Source organism: Nipponia nippon, unplaced genomic scaffold (genome assembly GCF_047370975.1).
Source record: "Nipponia nippon isolate SJK-2023a ecotype South Korea unplaced genomic scaffold, ASM4737097v1 scaffold_8, whole genome shotgun sequence".
Lineage (NCBI taxonomy): Eukaryota > Metazoa > Chordata > Aves > Pelecaniformes > Threskiornithidae > Nipponia > Nipponia nippon.
The window spans coordinates 33,078,311-33,099,352 of record NW_028262402.1 but is presented as its reverse complement, the minus strand read 5'-3'; the positions used below and the strand labels follow the sequence as shown (position 1 = coordinate 33,099,352).

Sequence of the window (21,042 nt, the reverse complement as noted above, 5' to 3'; positions counted from 1 at the left end):
GCGGGACGCTCGCCTCGGCGGCCCGCACGAAGTCAGCGGGAAGGCGCCCCTGCGCCGTGCGGTGCGGCCGGCCCCGGCCCCGGCCCCCCCCGCACCCCGCCCGGGGCGGGAAGAGCGGCGGCCCGCGGGAGGTGGGCGCTGAGCGCCCCGGCGGAGCTGCGGGGCCGGCGGGAGGCCCCGTGGCGCAGCCACCGCCGCGGGCGGTTGTTCCAAGAAAATCCCCCCCCCAGGTGCTGCCGAGCTGGAGCAGCGGACAGGCTCCGCTTCTCGGTAAGGAAGCTTTCCGAAAGATCCACGTCATAGAAAAGAATAATAAAAACCAGGCAAACAAACAAACAAACATGTGCCTGTCACGACTTGCGGAGCTTTTCTCCCCATTTAAAAAAAAAGAAAAAAAAAAAAGGCGAGGACGGCCCGCAACCCCACCCTTCCGCGCAGACACGGGCGGGCGGCGCGCCCCTCCTCTGGTCCTCTTGCGTTCGCCCAAAGCCTTCCCGTGGGTTTCACAACCCGAGGAAAAAAAAACAACCGACCAACCAGCAAAAGAACCCCTCCTACCCACGTGTGCAACACGCTTTCGTTTTTAAATTCGATTTTATTCAGGAAGTGAAATTAAAACTTGTAAACTATAAATACAAATGCCAAGGTATTACATGAGATATCCAGAGGCTTTATATTTTTTTAATTTCTCACAAATAATTCCTATGTAATTCAACATACAACAGGGAAACCAAACAAGTTTAAGTTTTGCATACAATGAAAAACAAGTTACAGAGTTAGATGCCGTCAATTTGCCAATTTATAAGAATTTCTACCTCATACAAATGAAAACTCAGAAAACAACTATAATTCATTCAGTAATGGTACAGCAACTGTCATTTCTAACAGTGTTATCTGCATTAAGCAAGCTGTCTATAACCAGGTGTACTTTACCACTGTTTACTCAGTGACATCACAAAGTTTTTAAATATTTTATTTATATACTGTCACCAATATATATATGTACTGCAAAGAGGGCCAAACACTTGCAAAAACGTCAAGTTTTACACAAGATTTGCATGAATATTTTTGCATTTTTTCCCCAAACAGCAAAGCAGAGTCATTGTTTTCACACAGTTTCTTTAATTTGTCAAAAAAAAAACCCCACATAACTCCATCTATATCAAAGAAGCAGAGAGCAAGCTTAACAGCAACTTTCATTTATGCATTTTCTTGGGGGGGGAAAAGAAAAAGGGTTTATCTATTTTAGGTATTACCTTATTATAGCTGAAGAAAAATGACCACCAAGAATAGGTTCACCAAATTTATTTAAAAATCATAAAATGTTTCTTACAAAAGAACGTTACATTCTGCACACTGCTCTCAAAGGATGCCAGGGACATGTGGGCTACCAGTATTCTCCCCCCTTCAAAAAAAAAATACAGTGTACATAAAGCAGAGTGTTCACAACAATTACAGAAAAACATTACAATTTACCACCAACAATGAACAAAAATAAAATCCACTCTCTCTGCTGCTGCTTCAAAATTTCAATGTTAGTCTCGTGCGCCCTTTCCCTCCCCCCATGTATTTTTAAGGAACTAAAACATTACATCTGGTGGACAGCAAAGATTCCACTACACCTCAAATGCAGAACACCTATGAAGCAGAGGAATGTTGGCTTTTTAAACAGAAGCAGATAAAAAAAAAAAAAAAGGGTGCAGGACTCCTTCAGTTCTTCACTAGTCTTAGAAAAACTTTCCAGAATACTGCTTCACACTATAAAAAAGAAAAAATAATCTTGCATTAGAATCCTTCAACATCTGCATACTGCTTCACACTATAAAAGAAAAAGAAAAAAGCATGTATTAGAATGATGGACCATACATCTTGCATCAACATTCACAATGACATTCTTAGAGCAGATTAAATTACAAATTCCTAATACATTTAAAAAGTAAATAATTTTAAAAGATTAATGGCTAATAATGATAGGTGTCTTAATATACTTTAGGCACATTTAAATATTAGTAATCTAAAGCCAAACATTCAAGTTAAAACTTCAAAATCTGCTATGACAGCCAACATGTTAATAAAGCAAAACTAAGCAAATTAAATCTGAAGCTGTTAATATTTGGCAGAAAAGACAAAGTCATGTCAGCAAGGTGTGAAATGCTGCGTAACAGCACCAAATCGATTTCAACTTGTCCTGTAGAGGCATGATCTGTGCCATATGGCAGACTGTGATTTGTTGTCAATTTAGTTATCTAAAAACAACAAAATCACTAGTCTTCCACACAGAACTAGACCAACATCCACTGAAATCTTCTATATTTTCTACAGGCTCTATGTAATTTATTACAAGTAGTTTTTTGCAGCAGCTTTCACCAGAGAAATGAGAGGACTGCTTGGTTAAGGCGTCTTCCAGCAAGATTAGTTTTGAGGGTGTCTTCATTTTAATTAGAATAGAGAACAGAAGAGAATCAAGGCAGAACTACTACTGGAGAAGTTAGGCTCAAATAGTTACTTAAAACCTGCCTTCTAAAAGCTGTATCGCAGAGAAGAGCAGCTTTAGAACGTACAAGTCACAGTCAGTTTAAAATTGACAGTAGGGACAACATTGAACTTTAACTTGCCTGTTCTGCAGTAAATACTGTGCATTTTGTATCTGGTCCTGTGTTCCCGTAATAGTTATTATCCGATCTTCTGAGCCTTCTAATGGTTCATCGATTTTGATCGAAGCTCCTGACTCATGACGTATTTGTTTGATTCTCTGGCCTCCCTTTCCAATAATAGATCCTGCCAACTACAGGAGAAAGCAAACATTCATTTCCTGATACAACTTCCTCTCTAAAAACAGTCACGAAAATCAGAGCAGCATTTGAGTAGCTTCCACACATTTCGTTTTAAAAGTTGCAATGGAAGCTTACTTCTTCACAGCCTCAAAACATCCCCTGCAATATTAATTGTATAAACACAGGTGGGATAAAACTGGGAGAACCAGTTGCTCCTTTCTAAAAACAAGTTACATAGACCATCTCTATTACTGAATATTAACAATTAATAAAACTGCTTAGTGTGTCTCTAAAGTGAAGATACAAAACAAACACCCAAAGAATAGATTTTGGTGACTTAGAAACACTTGTTTTAAAAACATTAGACATACTTATCAAACACCCTAAATACTTCTGATTTGCTTATGTAGTCTGAGAAAAGGCTGTGACTTTTTTTTTTTTTTCTTTTTAAGAGACAACACAAGTTGAAAGCAAGTCAACTCTACTTACATCTTTGGGAATCGTTACTTGTGTTGTGATGATGGGTCCACCAAGGTCGCCATATGAACCACGCCCCCCTGCATAAGAATAGTCTGATTTAAACGTATGCATCAAGCCCTTTAATAACTTCATTATGAAGTACATATAAATGTTCTATATAAAGACTTACCATATCCAGAGCCACCCTCAAACTGTAAGAGAAAGAGAAAAAACCCTCAATAGTGAATAGCCATGCCTCATTACCGTATTTTCATCTTAAGTATCATATTGTTAACTTTGAGCCTATTTTATGCAAAAATCTCAACCCCCAACCTTACTATAAATACAACACCATTGTGCCTTCAAAGGCATACTGAGGCAAAGAGGGCAGACCAGAAACAAAAGGGTTGGGTGGGGGAAATCTCATCAACCTCTTATCCTGCCCTGTCAAAACTTCTAGGAGCAAGGTGTAAAATGACATAAAGGATCCAGCTATACCCGTTTACCAAGCAGTCTCACTAATTCAGCTGCTGGTAGACAGCTCTTGATGCTGACCTACTTCTGACCCTTAGGCTAAACCAACATTCAAATGAAAAGATCAGAAGACAGCCTTATTAATGCTACCAATACAGCGCAGGAGAGACTCAAGTCTCCAGTTTTGGGACAAAAAGTTTACCCAGCGACTGTCAATCCTCCTACTTCATCTAGGTCTTCAGGAAAAAAAAAAAATACAAAGCTCTTCAGAATAGCTCTTTAACTTGTCTCTCAGACTATGCTACAATCCTTTGTATCTCAGAACAGATAGTCATGACATGAGTTACTTCTGTTCTGCTAAAGCCACCATATACCAAATCCAAATCACTGCAACGAGCACTCCTGGCCTCTTTTTATTCTTAGCAGTTGCAGACCAGTATTTTGACATCAACTGCTTCATTTCACCTAATGCCTCCTAAGTGTATAGGACCCCATTTTTGTACTTTCCTATAGAATCAGAGAATAAATATGCACAGTTCTCCAGAATTCAACTTCTGAGAGACTGGTGGGGTGGCCTCTGTGAGAAGAGGCCAGGGGGCTGCCCCTGTGCCAGACAAAGCCAGCTGATTCTAGCCAACACCAAAATGGACCCACTACTGCCTAAAGCTGAGACCATCGGCAAAGCTGGTGGCACCTCTGTGATAACATTAATAAATGGTAAAAAAAACCACCAGTGTGCACTGGTTGTCAGAGATGGGGACAACCCTGCAGACAGCACAGTGAATAAGGAGGGGGAAGAGATGCTCCAGACACTGGAACGGAGATTCTCCTACAGCCCATGGAGAGAACTACACTGGAGCAGACAGCCACACTGCAGCCCATGGAGGATGCTGTGCTAGGAGCAGGTAGATGTGCCCTCAAGGAAGCTGCAGCCTGTGGAGAGCTCACGCAGGTGCAGGCACCTGGCAGGAGCCTGTGGGGGACCCACACTGGAGCAGTCTGTTCCTGAAGAACTGTACCCCATGAAGAGGACCCAGGCTGGAGCAGTTCTTGAAGAACTGCAGTTCATTGGAAACACCCACATTTGAGCAGTTTGTGAAAGACTGTATCCCATGGGAGGGAGCAAGGGAACAGTGTGAGGAGGAAGGAACAGACAGGAACTGTGATGAACTGACTGCAACCTGCCACTCCCCATCCCCCCCTGCACCACTCAAGGCAGAGGAAGCAGAAGAGTAGGGAATGAAGGAGTGAAGTTGAGCCTGGGAAGAAATGAAGGGTGGGGGAAAGGTGTTTTTAGTTTTCCTCTTTTTTCTCACCATGCTGATCTATTTTTAAGTGGCAATAAATTCATCTTCCCCAAGTCAACTTTGTTTTTCCCATGATGGTAATTAGCAAGTGATCTCCCTGTCTTTATCTTAAGCCACAAGCTTTTCTATCTTAGTTTCTCCCCTCATCCTGCTGAGAAGTAGGAGTGAGAGCAGCTGGCTGGGCACCTGGCAGCCAGCCAAATTCAACCAACCACAACTACTTGTTCACAGAAGTTACAAAGCAACAACTTTTCCCCAAATACCATTTACCTGCTACCTTTTTAGAAGATCAAAATGGAAGTTACTGAGACCAAAGAGTTGAGCTTATCCTCTGTCTCTAAGCAACCTGTATTGTGTAATCACATTACTTAGTGATACAGATTGTAATACAACATATTAGAGCTTGTAGTGGAGTCCAAAATACCAGAGAATGAAGGACTCTGCTTAACACTTAACTCGGAGGCTGATCAGAGCAGCACACTGCGTACACACAGCCATATTCTTGTTGGAATTTGCCACAGGACCCCTTTTTGGGCTAATCTGTTTTAAAGAACAATCCTTTCCTTGCTCATTTCTGCCTCCCCAGACTACAGGACAGCAAATGAACTTGACAGCAGAAGAGTTAAGTAATTACATTTGCTGTGTTTATGTAAGCTAAGAATGGTTGCTTAATATTTGCCATCTTCTAGACAGCATGAACACCTGACAAACCTGCTTCCCAAAACCTATCTGATCAAATGGTGTATTTTCAAATACACTGATAAGTAAAGCATAATAGTTTACCCACAAATATAAGAAGCTACTTGTAATATTTGCTGTTTAAAATATGAGAAAACACAACATTATGAAGTTAATACAAAATACATATATCCTAAATGCATGCATCTGCAGCGCATCAGTTATGGAGAAAGTTACTATTTACAACACAAAAATAAAAGAGAAAGAGGCACAGAAAAGCTCCTCTCTTTTGGCTGTGCTGCTGCACACTTCCACATTTCTATTAATATAGGCAGTGTGCGCCTGCACAGGACACACTGTTAAGACAAACTGCCAATAAATTCCGAGTCAGAAGGACAGCTTTATGATTTTCAATAAATGCAAGCTGCCACTGACTACACTCAAGACCAAGAAATTCCTTTTATCACTTAACCTGTTCAGTAAAGCAGTTTTCAAAAAAAACCTTGAGCACACTCACCAACTCTGGTGGCTGCATGTCATCACAGGCATCCACATGACACTGCATCATCTTCCAGAAACAACATAATAGAAGGAAAAAAGGGAAGAAATCTGAATTAAGTCCATGTCACGCAGACTTATAGGTAACTTGGGAAGCAAATACAATACATACTGGTACAGAGAAACATTTCTACAACAACAAAGACGTAAAAGTATGTGATTTAGACCACTTTCAAGACTCGTTCCCTTTTAATTTCACTTTGAGAGAACTGTAAATGGTCAAACCCACTTTTTCTCCTTTTTCTGTGGTGTCAACAGATTTTTCCTCTAACGAAGATCAGACAGCTAATGGCAGAGAGCAAAGCTTGAACAAGCTTTTTTTTTTCCTTTTAGAATATCTTCAAGTGCTATTACATATCAAAATCTTTTATTTCTGCCATCTGTTAGAGAAATCTTTTATTTCTGCCATGCCTTACAAAATGAAGGTTTATAAGACTGAAACAAGTAACTGTCAGTTATTATCTCTATGTCAACAGCAGGTCAAGCAGGAAGGACACCGCTTCTCATGTTCCACCAATTCATTTCCACATACCTCATACAGCCAAATAACTAGACTAAGTCTACCGCTGTCTAACTATATTAGAAATTTGTTTTTTAAAATGTGATACGTACCATTTCTTTCTTTCAGAATTCTACAATTTCAGCAATTGATGTTCATTTGTGCAGTCTAAAACCAGCTTCTCAAACAGTGTATCTTAACATACATAACAGAATATTCTACTTTACAGACTCATTTGTGCTAGTGACTACTGGAACAGAAACCAGGTGACACACTGGCTGGGTAAGACAAAGAGCTTAACTTTTATATCTAATGAAAGAAAATGCATGCAGTCCTAACTGATGTCAAATTCTTTTATCATCGTTTTCTCTGTTTTTTAACAGAGTGACCTAGGAGAGTGAAATTTTGTTACCTTCTCCAGCATTGGCATGGATAAATAGAAGAGTTGTCATACATTCTTCCTTTACTGATTTTTTTACATGCTTGTTAATATCACATCTCAAACATGAAAAACGTTTTGTATTTTTTTAAGTGTATGTGCCTTTATTCAAGGGTTTATATGTCAAGACACACATGTATGTACACATACATATGTCAGTTAAAAAAAAAATCGAGAACAAGGAAGGAGCAAAAGCGCATTAGAAGTCTGAAGGCACTGACAGAAGTCTGTGAAGAGACAGTCCACTTAATGGGAGACAGTCTAAGTCTCTATTAACTCAGATCTTAAAACTTTTAGTTTTTACATAACTTTCAGTACTTTTAAGTAACTTTCAGTTAATTAAAAAAAGAGGTGAGGGGATAAAATGACTTTATATGCCTGTCCATTTTATTTTCCACCCCTCCTACTGGTATCTGTGTGAATTTATGTATCTGAAAGACCCCTGAGGATAAGGGTTTTAAAAAAGAAATACTGGAAATACATTCAGGTTTCTCTTTCAGCTGTCAGAATAGCCCTTATAGTCCACAGGCATTTGATTTGGAGTAGTTACACACCAAAAATATATAGCTCTGTTAACACAGAAACAATACAAGTCTGTCCTTCAGGAAGAAGTTTCAGAACAGAGATAATAAACCAAATGAACTCTTTCAACAGCAGTGCATAATTAAACTACAACTGTAAGCCACGCTAACAGACAAGTATGTTCTTAAGTGGGTGACTTTGCATGGGCAAGGGAAATTAACTTATCTTTTAAAATCAAAATGGCTTTTCTCATCTCAGCATTTACAAGGCTATCAATACTGTCGTATCTCTGGAATTCCAGAAAATTCACAGTTCAGCATCCAGTTTTAAAGGTCCTGAAATACTCAATCTTTCTGCCTTTAATGGAAAAGCAAACTGGCAAAAAAAAAAGATTATTTCTGTACATTCAACATTTCTATGATTTTAGAGTTGTTCATCTGAGAAAAGCATCAATTCTTGCCTTTTATTGCATCTATGTAAAAGAGAATCTATGTGAAAGAGCACTTCTGCTCTCTGACAGCAGCCTTTCCCATGCATTACATAGTGCACAAATCACAATGATGTTGGTTTACTAAATGTTTTGCTAGAGAATGGTTTCTGTATGAAACAAAGAGTACCATAGGAAGACCTTAACATTTCTGGCATGACATTTCCACCTCCAGCCTCACAATCCACGTGAAGACTTCCTATCTGCTTACACAATTTAGGATACTAGCATCATGGTTAACTAAAACGAGAAATACAGTCTTTGTTGGGGAAGCAGTCCTCACTTTAACAAGGCTACGATACTTGGTCATAAAGGAGCCAAAGCCATGAGCAGCTTCACCGTGAAGAGGAAATAAAATTACTTTTTGAAATGAAAAAATGAACACAGATCACTCTACTTACTTGTAGAAACTCATATCAAGAAAGTAAAGGTCAACCTGACAAAAGTCAGGCTAAACAGAAGTCAAAATGGATTTTCTATTCTAGCTGGAAAGGAATAGAAGTAGAACACACTACTGCCCAAGAGGACTGTGCTCAACCAGATACCCAAAGAAGGGCAGGCTGCTCATTTATATGCTCTAGCACTGGCTTTATTAGCTGCAAATGTAAGAACACAAAGACTGAGTTTTGAAAACATGTAAATACAAACAAGGAAACTTGGAGGTGTACTTCTCAATTCTTCCAGTTTCTTAACATGTAGAGCAGCATGAGTAACACTTTTGTTTGTAACTGTGTGCAAATCTTTCTTTTTAATATTTCTAGTAAGCATGTGACATTCTTGCAATATGTACTTCCAGTAACTCTTACTCCCAAGAAGGAGGAAGGGCATAAAGCCCATTTCATAGCTCTTACCCACTCCTTTCTCTTCATTTAAAAGAAGAAAAACAAAATCTTGTGTCTCACCTGTCATCTTAAAGAAGGCGCCTATTGTTACCATAGAGGTTTACCTCCCAGACACACAGGACTTCTCTTCCCAGGAAAAAGGGACCTAGTACAACAGCAGATGACTGCTGGGAAGTTGCATTTCAGAATACAACATGGAAGAATATCTTTAAGCCTTTTTTTAAGCTTCCATATACTAGGAGAGATTTTTTTTCCTCAGCAAGTACTGGCAGTAACATGGTTGAACGTACCTCATTTAACTTAGGATTCAACTTAGCAGCAGCCCTCGCTCCAAAACATTTGGAATTACAGTGGATTTTTTGCCGACAAAGAAACCAGCAAATAGACAGGAACTGGTTCAAAAGAGCAATCACCTTCCAGATCAACTACAGCTCTTCACGGATACTCTCCTATAATCTCTGTTATTCTATCTATACTCGTGTTTTCCAACATTAGTGTTAAGAATGCTGGTATGAATCAAAAGAATTTCAGAGAACGTTGTTCTGACATGTTTTCTGTATCTGAAAAGCCTACCAATTCCTATTTCTGTCATCCTGATTAAAAAAAAAAAAAAAAATCTAAAAGATGGGTCACTGCAAGAAAACCTGCAGGGCAGAGCACAGTCAAACCTTCTATATCATTTTTGATGGCAAGGAGGAAAGAAGGGAAACAGATCATGTCTCAGTTACCGCTTACACCCCAAACATTCCTCCACAGGAGGGACCATTTGTATGGACAATATCATCAGAACCATGCACGTCCCACACTTAAGTGCATGTGTTCAGCAACAGTATCTTCAGAGAGTCAGCAAGCTAACTGTGCTTATGAAACAGAACAATGCAAAACTCATACCATGCCATCGTAACGGTCTCCTGGTCTGCCCCTTCGGTCATAGGACATAAGATCTCTAAAATGAAAAAAGCAGCAGCAAATTAATTGTGTTATAAACTAGTTTATTCTCATTTAAATTTTCACATTCATGGTTCACACACAACTGAATCTCAAACTGTTCTAGCCAAGTACTGAACGACTTAAAAGTTTCAGCACTACTGGCTTCCGTCCTGCTATATTACTACAATACAGCAACTAATTAAATTCCAGTACTTTTCAAAACACTCTGATCAAACACACACTGAATCCTGCATAATCACTACCAACATCCAAGTGTGGAAAAAACACTGGGAAGATGGACATGATTCAGATTGTACACTACATAGGTTTTGTATAATGCATTTATGCAACAACTCACCCGCCACGAGGAGGTGGTGGAGGAGGAAGAGGAAGATTACGAGCTCTGCTGCCACCTCTACCACCACGACCTGGTGGAGGCGGTGGAGGTCCTCTGCGAGGGCTCATATCATCGTAATCTCTTCTCGATGGAGGCATAGGTCGTCCACCACGACCAGGGGGCATTCGATCAAAGCCTCCTCTTCCACGCATCGGAAAGCCTACTGGACGTCCTCTTCTATCATCAAACATCATCGTGAAGCCACCATAGTCATATGTTTCATCATAGAAATTGGGATCATAAGGCTGGGCCCGTCCTTTAATTGGAGACTAAAACAAAAAACAAAAAAACAATACCCCCCCACCCAATTAGGACTACTACAATTGGCATATTTAATTAAATTAATATGTTACATGTATAACTATGAATTTGTGCATTTGGAACATGTTCTTTATTTCACAATGCTGGTAAGAAAGGAGATGGTGATGTGTTTGCTGTGAACTGAACTGTGATAGAGAAGCTGCTGTAACTTACCAGTAGCAAATAGATTGCCTCCCTTCCTCTTCAATTTTTGCATCTTAATGATATGCAAAGCATGAATAATGGCCCACTAGTACCAAAAATTGCTTCCCTCCCCCATAAGGTGCACCCCAGTTCTTGAAAACAGAAATAGTTTCAAAAAGTAGTAACAGTCAATCACTTCTTACTGGGAAAGTAGGAGGTACTGAATTCAAAATAGAAACTGAAAGATACTGTTTTTCATCCAAATGATCCCTAACAATTGTGAATGCCAATGAAAGAATAAAATAAATTTAATAAACATTACCTCAGAGATAAGATCCAAGATAATCTTGATACATTCAACGACTCTATCAGGTTTTCCACCAATAAGCACCACTCGGTCAGTAGAATGAGGACAACATTCTTGGAAGAGCTTAATGGTGGTCTGAGTGTTCTGTTGAAAAAAAAAAAAAATCCAAAATTGTCTAAGTATTTTAAACAACTTTATAAACCCATTATAATATTCTTAAAGAAACAATCCAAAAGACAGTTAAATTCCCAGCCATTTTTATTGTATGTTTGCTTCCGAGTTCTCACAACAAATTTAATTTTTTTAAGATCTGTACTGACATTATTTTGTATGAGGAGGAAAAAAGTTCAATTTTTTTCTCTTTCAATTATGGCTCACCTACACCACCATTTAATTAAATACTAGCAAAAGGACCACATATCCACTGTGAGGTTACAGGTTGTATTAACCTTCACATGTCAAGAAAACATGCTTTTGATGCAAGACAGCAATGTTGCTAGGATTAGGTCTAGTTAACTTACCTTTCTCAACCCATGTAAACAGGTATCAGCTTATACCTGAACTGACATGAAATTACCTCTGACACAATGTCAAGAAAGGACAGAAAACAGAGGTGCTTTATGTTCATAGAGACCCTTAGCTTTTTAAAGTCTCATTCCTTCACTGAAAGAAGACAATGGTCTTCTAGGAGGTAGAATTTAAAAAAAAAAAAATAGAAAAATAAAGCCCTTTTACAGTAATATTCAGACATCTATTGAATTATCATCATAAGAGTTTGTGGAGATGCATTCACTCTAAACCATTTTGTATGTCCAACCACACGAATAAATTATCTATGAAGCAGTTCATTCTAGGAGTGATAAATGCCATTTTAATTTAAAAAAAAACAAACAAAAAAAAACCCCAACTTTCTTTAAAAACATTACCACAAATACTGCTTAGAAGCTTGATAAGAAGTCCTAGGCTCTATCACCAATGACTTTACTTCTGAGGGTTTCCAAAAAAGTTGCAACTCACAGATCCATCTCAGAAGATCAAAAACATGTATGCAGTATATTCTGAAGGAATTACTGCACAGAAGATATTTACACTTGCCCCTTATGAACACAAAACACTAAGTTGTTTATTGAACAAATACCAAATCTCAGAACAGGAAAGAAGTACCTCTCTGAGTTCTTTAATTTTAGCACCCTTGACACCAATGATTCCTCCTGCCAAGCTCTGATGAATGAGAAGTCTTAATTCGCAGTCAAAGTCGCTGCCTTTGTAGTGTTGATACTGTAAGAAAGAAGCATACAAGGAAAAGAATAAAATACTAGTCACATAAGAATTTAATATTTGAGATTTTAAGTTTTTTCTCCAAACACAATCGTATGACTTATTGCTGAATTATAATCCTGTATTTCCTTCGATAGGATCACAACTATTTAACCACCTCACCTCACCACATAAACTAATGTCAAATCAGGTTTCCCTATTTACTACACTATGTTGCACAACTTTCCACAAAGATTTAAGAAGACACCAAACAGTGCAACACTTACTTACAAAGCCACTGCAGGATACAAGTTACACTATAACTACTTCAAAATGGGGACCAAAGAAGTCAGGAGGCAAGTATTTTGAAAGGGGGGAGGCCGTTCAAAACGTTAATTTAATCAATAGTGATTGACTCTGTCCTCTACCAAAAAAATGCCAACGTGTAGTTTGAGCGCCACAACCCTTCTTTAAAAACCTTTTGTTTTTATTTTCTGATTTTCTGTATTTAAAAAGCAGCAAATCATCTACAACCACCTTGTTTCAAAAGCTCAGCTTTTACCTCAAAAAAGAAGCAAACGTTCAAAAGACATACCTCTTCTAAAGTAGGGATAATCTTCTTCAAGATTTCTCCAATTGTCTCTATATCTGCACTTATACTCAAGATGCTGTCGGAAGCCGTAATGCCAGACAATATGGAGAAGGTGGAAAAGAAGAAGTAGAAGTAAATTTTTTTCATCATACACAAAGTTCTAACAAGATTTACTACACAGAAGAGCTTAGAGTATTCCCCATTTAAAGTAAACCTCTTTGCTCAATTTACAACACATGCATCTTTGTTTATGCCCAATATATATGCATGATAAATTTAAGATTAGGTAGGTCTTGCAGAGAGAGAGAAAGAAAGACAGAATGGGCTTTTGGAAGGGCTCAGATTAAGTGGGCAAGAAATTGACGCAGAATGGAAAGTAGAAGTGAATATTCATGTTCCCCGCCACCACTAATTTAGGATACCCTCGCTATTACATTGGTAAAACTGGCACACCTTCTCATAGAAAAAGTGAGGATATGCAAGTGGTGAACATTGTATCTGGAGTAAGGTTATGAGACCAGTTAGAAATCAGATTACTAATGGGCTCTCCAAGAAAACAAATACAAATGCAAGACAAAAAAAAGACAAAACAAATGAGAAGTAAAGGAAAGTGAACCAGAGTTAGCATTTCATCAGAAATAATTATGAACAGGCAATGTTGAGGGGAGCAAGGTGGGCCACAAAGACAGAGCGAGAGACTATTTTGAAACATTTCGATTTACAATGCAGCAAATATGCAACACTTGAAGCTGTGCTCCTTCCATTGAAATAAAATTAGTGGATTGTTTGGGTGGGCAACTCACGTAAAAGTTCAGTGACAAAAAGACTTAATGGGGAAAATAAGACAGAAAACTTGAAAAAAAACAATACACCGTCTATAAGGGGATACTATTTAATTATATCAAAGGCAGGTAATAAAATACATTTCTCTCTTTCTAATCAGGCAGTGAGGCATAAACTGTTGGGACATACCGCTCGGGGCCACTGCTGTCTGGGACTGAAACACTGGCATTGTACTGCATTGGTCATTGGCGTTCGTGGATGTTGGCATTGGGCATGGGTATTCAATCGGAAGTTGTCAAGTATGGTACCCGTTTGGCAACGAGCACATTTTTGGGCATAGCCAACCAGGGTTTTCACATGGGCGTTCAGGGGCGGATGGGCCAACGTCATGGTGGGCAACGCAGGGGCAAGTCGATCCAGTACATGGGCAACGGAGATATATGGCCAAAAAAACAAGGAGAGGGAAAAGGGGGAAAAGCAATAAATTTTAATTTAATACAAACTATACTCATTACTCTCAATTAATGAAACAAGCTTAAGTTGTTCTGAAGACTAATACAATAACGGATTGCTACACCAACTGTGGCTTAACAGTATGGATCTTAAAAATGAGTCACTTGATCTGACTAAACTACTTTTTACTTTTAACATAAGATGTTTCAGTAGCAGGCTGGCTCATGAGGGTAGACACAAAACCTGTCGAGATCGGTATTACTAGAATATTGGGCAAATTGGGCAAGTTAGTTTTCCAGACCAATCTAAATTATCTGGACTTAGGTGACGTATTGATTTAGTTAAAAAAAAAAACAAAACAAAAAAACCACAAAAAAACACCCTAAAAAAAAACCAGCTAGCTGCCAACGTTAGTGATCATATGTATGATTCCTGACCATTTCGACTTAAACCTCAATTCTAGTTGCGGTAGTTTATGAACTTAGTTGGAACTGATTTGTAATGATATATTGCCAAATCTTGTGTTGAACAGAGTCTCGATCAGAAAAACTGCTGAAATTGTAGCTGATGTTAAGTACAGGAGTGTAAACAAATGGAATTTAAGAAGCGTTGCCAAGTTTTATAAATACACAACATTAATGCTGAGCATGTGTCTAATCACAAGAGTCAACCCACTGTAGAATGTGAATAGGCAAATAAGTCATGACCATTTAAAAATGCTTCCAAGTAACAGAATAGAATGTTCCTTCACTGCTCTATACCCATATTTAAATCAAGCAACCTTAACATTAATGCTTTTGTGCTTCATGTGCAAGCTGTTAAAGAACAGATGGGCCATTTTGTTTGTTTGCTTTTTTAAAGGAAGTTAAAGAATTCCTCTATCACTGGGTTAAGCCAGCCACCTGCAATGGTTTCAGTAGTACTATAATTGATTCACACATATGGGAAATGGTACAATTAAGGGTTTTAAGCTTTGTCAATATTTCCAATTAGGATGTTAACTCACTTGAAGTGTGTAATTTAGCGGAATCCTATTAAAAAGCGAAGAGATTTAATATAAGCCTCTCCTCCCACATGAGTCAAGCTGGGTTTTAATTACAATAGAAATTGAAGAACTAAGTTATCTACTCTAACAATCATTACAAATGGCTTGCAACTAGGCGATGGATGTCTAGAGTTGAATTGCTCCCATTTCTAGAAATGCACGCAATCAAGCTTTCGATGTAGTGCTCTGAAAGAATTGGTGTTAAATTAGTTCAAACTCATATATACTCACGTCTGTACGAAGTGCCTTAATATTTTTGCCACCTTTTCCAATCACTGCTCCAGCGTTCTGGAAAATAGTTTTCAGAAGTTATGTTACGCCAGTACAGCATGGACTACATTTTTGAACTCAAGACTAAGAATGGTAAATCTATTTTTGCGTTACCCTGTTGGCCCGAGGTATGGGGGCAGACAGGCACTGCTTTTAAAAGGTTCAAATCAAATTGAAACAAACTGATAGTTTGTCCACACAAAAAATATGACCAACAGGTCTTAGCACTGAACTTAGCAATGAGAAGGATATTCAGTTTTGCAACTCATGTTTCAATTCCAAATGGAAGTTTCTAGGCTATTCTGCCTGTTAAAGCAATCTCATAGACTATAGCTCTCAAAAAAAATATACTCTATGAATGTCATGTAGGTCAATGACTTCCCTAGCTGCACTTCTGCACTCCAAGCATTTCTTGATAATTTCAAGTGCTAATTTTCATTTATACCTCTGTAAATTAACTGACTTCTCAGAGCAGTATATTCTGAAAAAGGTTAAAGCCAATGTTATCAGCCACTAAACTTCAAGTTTCTAACATCAACAGGAATACACTGGCAGATAGTCAAGAAGAGTAATTGCAAAACTATGTTTTTACCAGGCTACTTCAAGGATTACATGCAAAACTATTGCTTTTATTACACAGATCATACATGATGCTAACAGCATGCAAAACATTTCATGGTACCCCATGTAACTTGACTATTGGTCAGAAATGACAAGCAGAGTTAAGGTAACATTCCCCCATGCCAACACCAGAGACTGAGATACTTCAGAAAGTACAAATCATCTGGACAACAACTGGAAACAGCAGAGGAAATTCATACACAGCAACTTTACTGTAACTATTTACACTTGTCAATGAAACCATTGCGATCCCTGAAGCATAACTCCCACATTTCTTCCTGTTGATCTATTTGAACAAGTTTAGCAGATCTGTTTGGGAGAGTAACTAAAATCCTAGGGAAATTCTCATCTTACCTCTCATATTTAATTTACAATCACCAGCCGATCATTCTCTAAACTGCTTTCTTTTGGAAGTCATTCCCTTCAAAATAACAACCTTCCACTCGAATGTAAAAAAACCTTGTAACTTCTATTGTTCTAATTTTTCAGTAAGTACATCTTTTAAAAATAACTGTACTGATCCTTAGGGACTTACCCTTTAACAGAACGACTGAAGAGAATTCCATCACAATACACTTTTACTACCATTCGTGCATGTTTAAAATTATTTCTAATAAGGTATCTCAGATTAAATAAAGTACATATTCTTTCTAAACACATATCCCAACATACACCTGGTCACCACTGTCTTGAGCAATGCTATAAGCAAAAACAGTAAAAACAAAAAAGCATACTTTGCTTTGAAGCAGGATGCGCAATTCAACCATCTCATCTGTGTTCCGAGATCTTTTGAAGGCCTGCTCTTCCTCCATATCTTCTGCAGGACGTTTGCCTGTAGAGAGGTCCATAGGGGGGAAACACAAACATTTATTTAACTTTCTAAGTCATAATAAAATGGAACACAGGCCAAATTTGTGCTCAGTATTCTTAACACATTCTTTCCTATTAGCCCAACACTAGTTACCGACACCTACTCTGAGCATCCATAGCATGGAAACAGGTCTTTACTTTAACAGCTTACGCATCGATTAAGTACTGAAAATCCATTTCATACCTAGGAACTATGGTTTAAATGAGAATGTTGCACAACCAGTGAGAAATTCATATTATGCTGTTTAAAAAGGTGCAGCATCACTCACTTAGTATTTATTCAGAATTTACAATTGGGAAAAAACTTTCAGGCAAAAAGCTCAAATGTAGTTTGTTCAACACTGAAATACTGGTAGAATAACAGTAAAGTAGCACTTCAAATACTGCTTGGAAAAAACTGGCATGAATCAACACCACTAATGACCTAACTTCCTCACTAATTATGCCCAAGAAGTTTTTCATCAAGATCTTCACAGGTATTTCACGTAAGTTTACTGCATGTAAAAACTGCAATAAACAAAATGCAATTAATGGATATGCCTGATAGTATTCTTACATATTCACACTCTCCACACAAGTACTGAATATTTAACTATGGAAGACCTTCAAATCCTTAGTCATAACTTTCAGCTACTTATACCATGTCTAAAAGATGCCGATAGAAAGATCACGCATTTATGCTTCAAAAGCACGTGTAATGATATGGTCTAATTAAAAATGAAAATATTTAATGCAGAATGCAAAACTACTGCTGATACAAACATTTGATACAGTTAAAGCATTGCAAAGTATTTAGAAACACTGAAATGTAAAGAGGTTCTTTCTAAAGAGAAACAGTCCTTTAAAAAACTTACCATTTGTCTCTGTGTTGGTAAAGGTCTCTTCCTGTTGTTCAGTCTCCATTGCCTTTTTTTCTTAGGTGGGTAGGCAAAATCTGTTGAAGAATAAAAAAGCTGGTACGTCTATTTTGTGAAAAGGCAAACTGTACATCGTGCTAAAGGGAAAAAGCAAAAAGAAATGCCTGCTTCTAGAACTTACCGCTATTATATATCCTTGCAGAGAAAAACTCAAGTATTCTGGGCGGGATCAAAATCCAACAGCCTATTGCTTCAAGAGCCTATGAAAACAGCATATATCAGTTGTGACTCTGCTCACTTACAGCTCTGATTCTCGCTACAGCCACAAAAACAGAGGTTTGACTGAGTTTATGCTGCAGAGCTTTTCTTTATGGAAGAGAAAGCATACCCAGGCCAAACACACCACTAACAGGAGATAAAAGACAAGTCTATAAACTTACAGAAAACCAATTACTGTCTGAATTATACTTTTTGGGCACGTACTGGTTCTAAGTAACCACATTTACTGAAGACTACTTTCGGATATTTAAAGTGAACATGCATCCTGCTCCTATTTTCAATATGTTATATGATACATGCCTTGGAGTTACTTTTCAAAGGACACTATGTAACAACTGCTCCTGCTGTTGAGGTCTTAACAATTTAAACTAAAAAATGTCCTATTATGGTAATCGTCAGCATTAGTTTTATAAATTCCCTACCAGTGTACTAGCAGGCATTTTAGCATGCCTTCCACTCAAGTATAATACATAAACAGAAGACTACTTACAACTTCCAGCCACACTGGAAAAAAAAAAATCTTTCAAAAATACCACCTTCTGTAGTGACATATAATCCTCTGCACACACACAACCAAGAACCTCGAAAGCAGCTGAACTTCACTATGATTTTCTGAAATAGGTATCTTATTTGTGACCTGCCTTTGTTAAGTTGATCTCGGAATACTAGTAAGTCACATTAGAAGGAAGTCTAGACAAAAGAAATAATTTTGCAACTTATTATCTTCAAAAATGTGTTTCTACAGATAACACAGCCAAACAATCATATATTTCTCCCTTGTATTTTATTAATTTCCATTTCCTCAAGAAATGGTAGCCACTCATTCTGGTATCCAGGAAGGAGAGAGAGAAAAAAAAAAAAAAAAAAAAAAAAAAAAGAGGTGCATTTAACTTTTTAAACATACTCTCAGCCAGCTGTTAATTCGTAATTGTTGCCCTGCTTGTACAGGCTAACAGCAGGCACTGCCTTCCCAGCTACACGCTGGTCTTTCCAGGCACCTGAAGTGAGCTAACGGGCACACAGATTTAACGATCGCCAACTCTCAGCCGGACGTTGCCAAAACGCTGTCACTGGGGCGAGGGAGAAGGGAGGGGCCGGGCAGATTTGCCCACGGTTTAAATAGCCCCTTCGGACCCCGGTTATTCTATTTCCAACCATCCCAGGAATTTGAGGGCTGCGGGGAGTGAACTGCAATGTACTGCCCAGGGCTTCCTCCGCCCGAGCCGCGTGTGTTTACCGGCCCACCCAAACCTCCCCAGCCGCCTGTACCGAAGGCGCTCTCACTGCACGCTACCGCGCTCCGCTGGGTAAACCGAGTTCGCGGGATTAAACGACTAACGCCATGCTTTTATTAACACTGAAAGGATGAAGGGAAAGGCGGGAGGCGGCACCAACTACCACAGACATAAGAGCTGGGCAACGCCGGCGCGCCTCAGCCCGGCTCCCTGCGGGGCGCAGCGCCTCTTCCTTCCTTCCTTCCCGCCCGCCTCTCTCCCGCTCCCTCTGCGGCTCCGGGGCCCGCCGCCGGCACGGCCCCGGCCGGCGGGGAGCGGCGGCGTTACATAACCCCCGCAGCCCTGGCCTCACCTCCCCGGCGGCGGGGACCAGCAGAAATGGCGGCCGCTGTAATGGCGCCTGCCCGCTGCTAGGCGGAGCCGGGAGCGGAAAAGCCGCCACCACCACGCGGCCGCAGGGAGATTTACCCCCCTCTGCCCAGGGAAACACAAAGGAGGCGCCCGGCGGCCCGGGCCCCAGCGCCGCCGGCGGAGCGGGGCAGCCCCGCCGACCAGGGGGCTCTGCCGCCGCGACCGCCCCCGAAAGCGGCGGGCCGCGACGCGGGGCGCCCCCCCATCGGCCTCCCGCGGCCGCCTCCGCACAGGCCGCGGCCGAGAGCGCCCTCCCCTCCGCCCGCCATAATTCCCGACAACTCGCCCCGGGCACAGAGTTACCAAGGGCGGGCGCACGGAGGCGGCGGCCGCTCCCCCGCCCGGAAAGGGCACCCGCTAGCGCTGCCGGCCTCTACCGCACCGTCCCTCCGGGAGCCACGCCGGCTGGGCCACCGGGCCTGGGGCCGCCCACAGGGACAGCGGCCACCCTTCTCGCTTTCCCCTCGGGGCGGGCGGGGCCGCGGGGGCCCCCAGCCGCCTGAGCGGCTACCCCCGGCATCAGCCGAGGCGGCGACACGCCGGTCTCCTTCTCCGCGCAGCGCTCGCCCCCTTCCACCGCCGCTCCTGCGGAAGCCCGCGGCAATCCCGGGGCGCGGCGGCGCCTCCCGGGGGTTGAGGCCCCGCCACAGGGGAGGCGCGGGCCTCCCGCATCGCTGTGTCACGCAGCGGCGCCGAGAGGGGCACGACGGCAGCGCCGCCGGCCCCAGCGAGGCCCGGCCTGGCCTGCGCCCCCCTCCCCCCCGCACGCCTCCCCCCCCGCCGCGGGCTGCGCGTACCTGCGCTCGCCGCCGGCCCCACCGCGCACGGGAGAGAAAGGGGAGCAGCCCCCACCGCCAACGCTCACTGCCACCAGCGCTGCCAGCCGATTGGCCCCGCCGCCTCCCCCCTGCCCGGGCCCGCCGCCGCCCCATTGGGTAAGGCCGCTGCCCATCAGAGCGGGGGGCGGCGCCCGGTCCCGCCCCGCCCTCCGTGAGCGGCGGGGCGAGACGGGCCCGGCCGACGGCAGGAGGGCAGCGCCGCCCGCCCCGCACCGCCCCGCACCGCCGCGGCCCGCTGGCCCGCTCACCTGCCCGGCGGGAGCCGCGATGGTAGCGCTGCAGGCAGCGGGGGGCGGCAAAGGAGAGCAGGCGCGACCTCGGTCGTGGGAAGAGAAAATGGCGTCTGCGAAAACCCCGCCTTGTGCTCGCCGCCCGGCGCCGGGGAGGCGGGGCTCTCGCGATGCCTAAAAGCG

At 41.4% G+C, this 21,042-nt stretch overlaps 1 protein-coding gene across 10 annotated transcripts; it reads right to left on the bottom strand.

The window, feature by feature from the left end:
* Nucleotides 1–667: 667 nt before the first annotated feature.
* HNRNPK (heterogeneous nuclear ribonucleoprotein K) lies at nt 668–21,017 on the bottom strand. Of its 10 annotated transcripts, none has more exons than XM_087742338.1 (16): nt 20,878–21,009; nt 18,047–18,125; nt 17,864–17,942; nt 16,873–16,983; nt 15,479–15,535; nt 13,939–13,982; nt 12,970–13,042; nt 12,282–12,395; nt 11,133–11,261; nt 10,328–10,635; nt 9,931–9,985; nt 6,210–6,260; nt 3,424–3,445; nt 3,264–3,346; nt 2,616–2,785; nt 668–1,819 (listed from the first exon to the last, which is right to left on the bottom strand). In XM_087742338.1, exons 3-16 carry the CDS (start codon nt 17,909–17,911, stop codon nt 1,786–1,788), a joined length of 1,299 nt encoding a protein of 432 aa, XP_087598464.1. In that variant the 5' UTR covers nt 17,912–17,942; nt 18,047–18,125; nt 20,878–21,009; the 3' UTR covers nt 668–1,785. The 10 variants fall into 10 exon arrangements, with proteins under 10 accessions (XP_087598464.1, XP_087598473.1, XP_087598469.1 ...); XM_087742347.1 differs by lacking the exon at nt 20,878–21,009 and adding an exon at nt 20,588–20,710 and having other exon boundaries at nt 668–1,758; nt 16,873–16,970; nt 17,863–17,942; XM_087742343.1 differs by lacking the exon at nt 20,878–21,009 and adding an exon at nt 20,588–20,710 and having other exon boundaries at nt 668–1,758.
* Between the last annotated feature and the right edge of the window lie 25 nt (nt 21,018–21,042).

Excerpts from the sequence above, each read along its gene's own strand:
- HNRNPK (XM_087742342.1), bottom strand. The coding sequence starts at position 17,911 with ATGGAGACTGAACAACAGGAAGAGACCTTTACCAACACAGAGACAAAT. Across the intron at positions 15,536-16,872 it reads GCATCCTGCTTCAAAGCAAA|AACGCTGGAGCAGTGATTGG; the intron begins GTATGCTTTTTT and ends ACTATTTTCCAG. Across the intron at positions 10,636-11,132 it reads TCTTGGATCTTATCTCTGAG|TCTCCAATTAAAGGACGGGC; the intron begins GTAATGTTTATT and ends TTTTTGTTTTAG.